At 64.5% G+C, this 863-nt stretch overlaps 1 protein-coding gene across 1 annotated transcript in view; it reads left to right on the top strand.

The window, feature by feature from the left end:
• Positions 1–852, top strand: part of OVOL1 (ovo-like zinc finger 1) — a gene marked incomplete at its 3' end in the record, with an annotated part of 4,943 nt that extends 4,091 nt beyond the window's left edge. The window contains exons 2-3 of the mRNA XM_014961982.1: positions 76–330; positions 617–852. Coding sequence (XP_014817468.1) covers positions 76–330; positions 617–852 — 491 coding nt within the window. The remainder of the gene's footprint in view (positions 1–75; positions 331–616) is intronic.
• Between the last annotated feature and the right edge of the window lie 11 nt (positions 853–863).

The following is an 863-nucleotide window of genomic DNA, read 5'->3' as shown; positions in this document are numbered from 1 at the left end:
GGGGTTCCATGACAGGGTGGGGGGGGACACCCCAAATTAAGCCCTCCCTCCCCATCTCTTGGCAGGTACCATCAGGCCCCATGGGTGCCCCCATTCCCCCGGGGATCCCCATCTCTGGGGGGGTCCCGGTGGGGGTCCCCGTCGCCGGGGGGGTCCCGGGGGGGTCGGAGCTTTTCTCCTGCCCCGTTTGCCAGAAGAGTTTCGGGTTCCAGCGGATGCTGAACCGGCACCTGAAGTGTCACAGCGAAGTGAAGCGACACCTCTGCCCCTACTGCGGGAAGGGCTTCAACGACACCTTCGACCTCAAGCGCCACGTCCGCACCCATACTGGTGGGGACTGGGATGGGATTGGGACGGGATTGGGACGGGGACACAGATAGGATGGGGATTGGATGGGGCCAGGGATGGGAAAGGGATGGATGGAGTGGGATGGGATGGGGATGGATGGGATGGGAGAGGAGGGGATGTGGGGATGAGAAGGGGACAGGGATGGAGGATGGATGGGATTGGGACAGGACCACGGACGGATGAAGACACGGAGACAGCTGAAGACCTGGGCCAAGAGGTGGTGCCTCCTAACCCTTCCTTTCCCCCCCCCAAACCCCAAAAAAACCAGGCGTGCGCCCCTACAAGTGCAGCCTGTGCGAGAAGGCCTTCACCCAACGTTGCTCCTTGGAGTCCCACCTCAAGAAGATCCACGGGGTGGCCCAACGTTACGCCTACAAGGAGCGACGGGCCAAGCTCTACGTCTGCGAGGAGTGCGGGGGCACGGCCGAGAGCCAGGACGCCCACCTGGCCCACCTCCGCCAGCGCCACCCCCACAGCCCCCTCCTCGCCAAACTGGCCCGCAAGGTGGCCACCGC

Source organism: Calidris pugnax, unplaced genomic scaffold (genome assembly GCF_001431845.1).
Source record: "Calidris pugnax isolate Ruff unplaced genomic scaffold, ASM143184v1 scaffold1097, whole genome shotgun sequence".
In the NCBI taxonomy this organism is placed as follows: Eukaryota; Metazoa; Chordata; class Aves; order Charadriiformes; family Scolopacidae; genus Calidris; species Calidris pugnax.
Note: the sequence above shows the minus strand (reverse complement) of the source record. Positions and strands in the feature narration are given on the sequence as shown.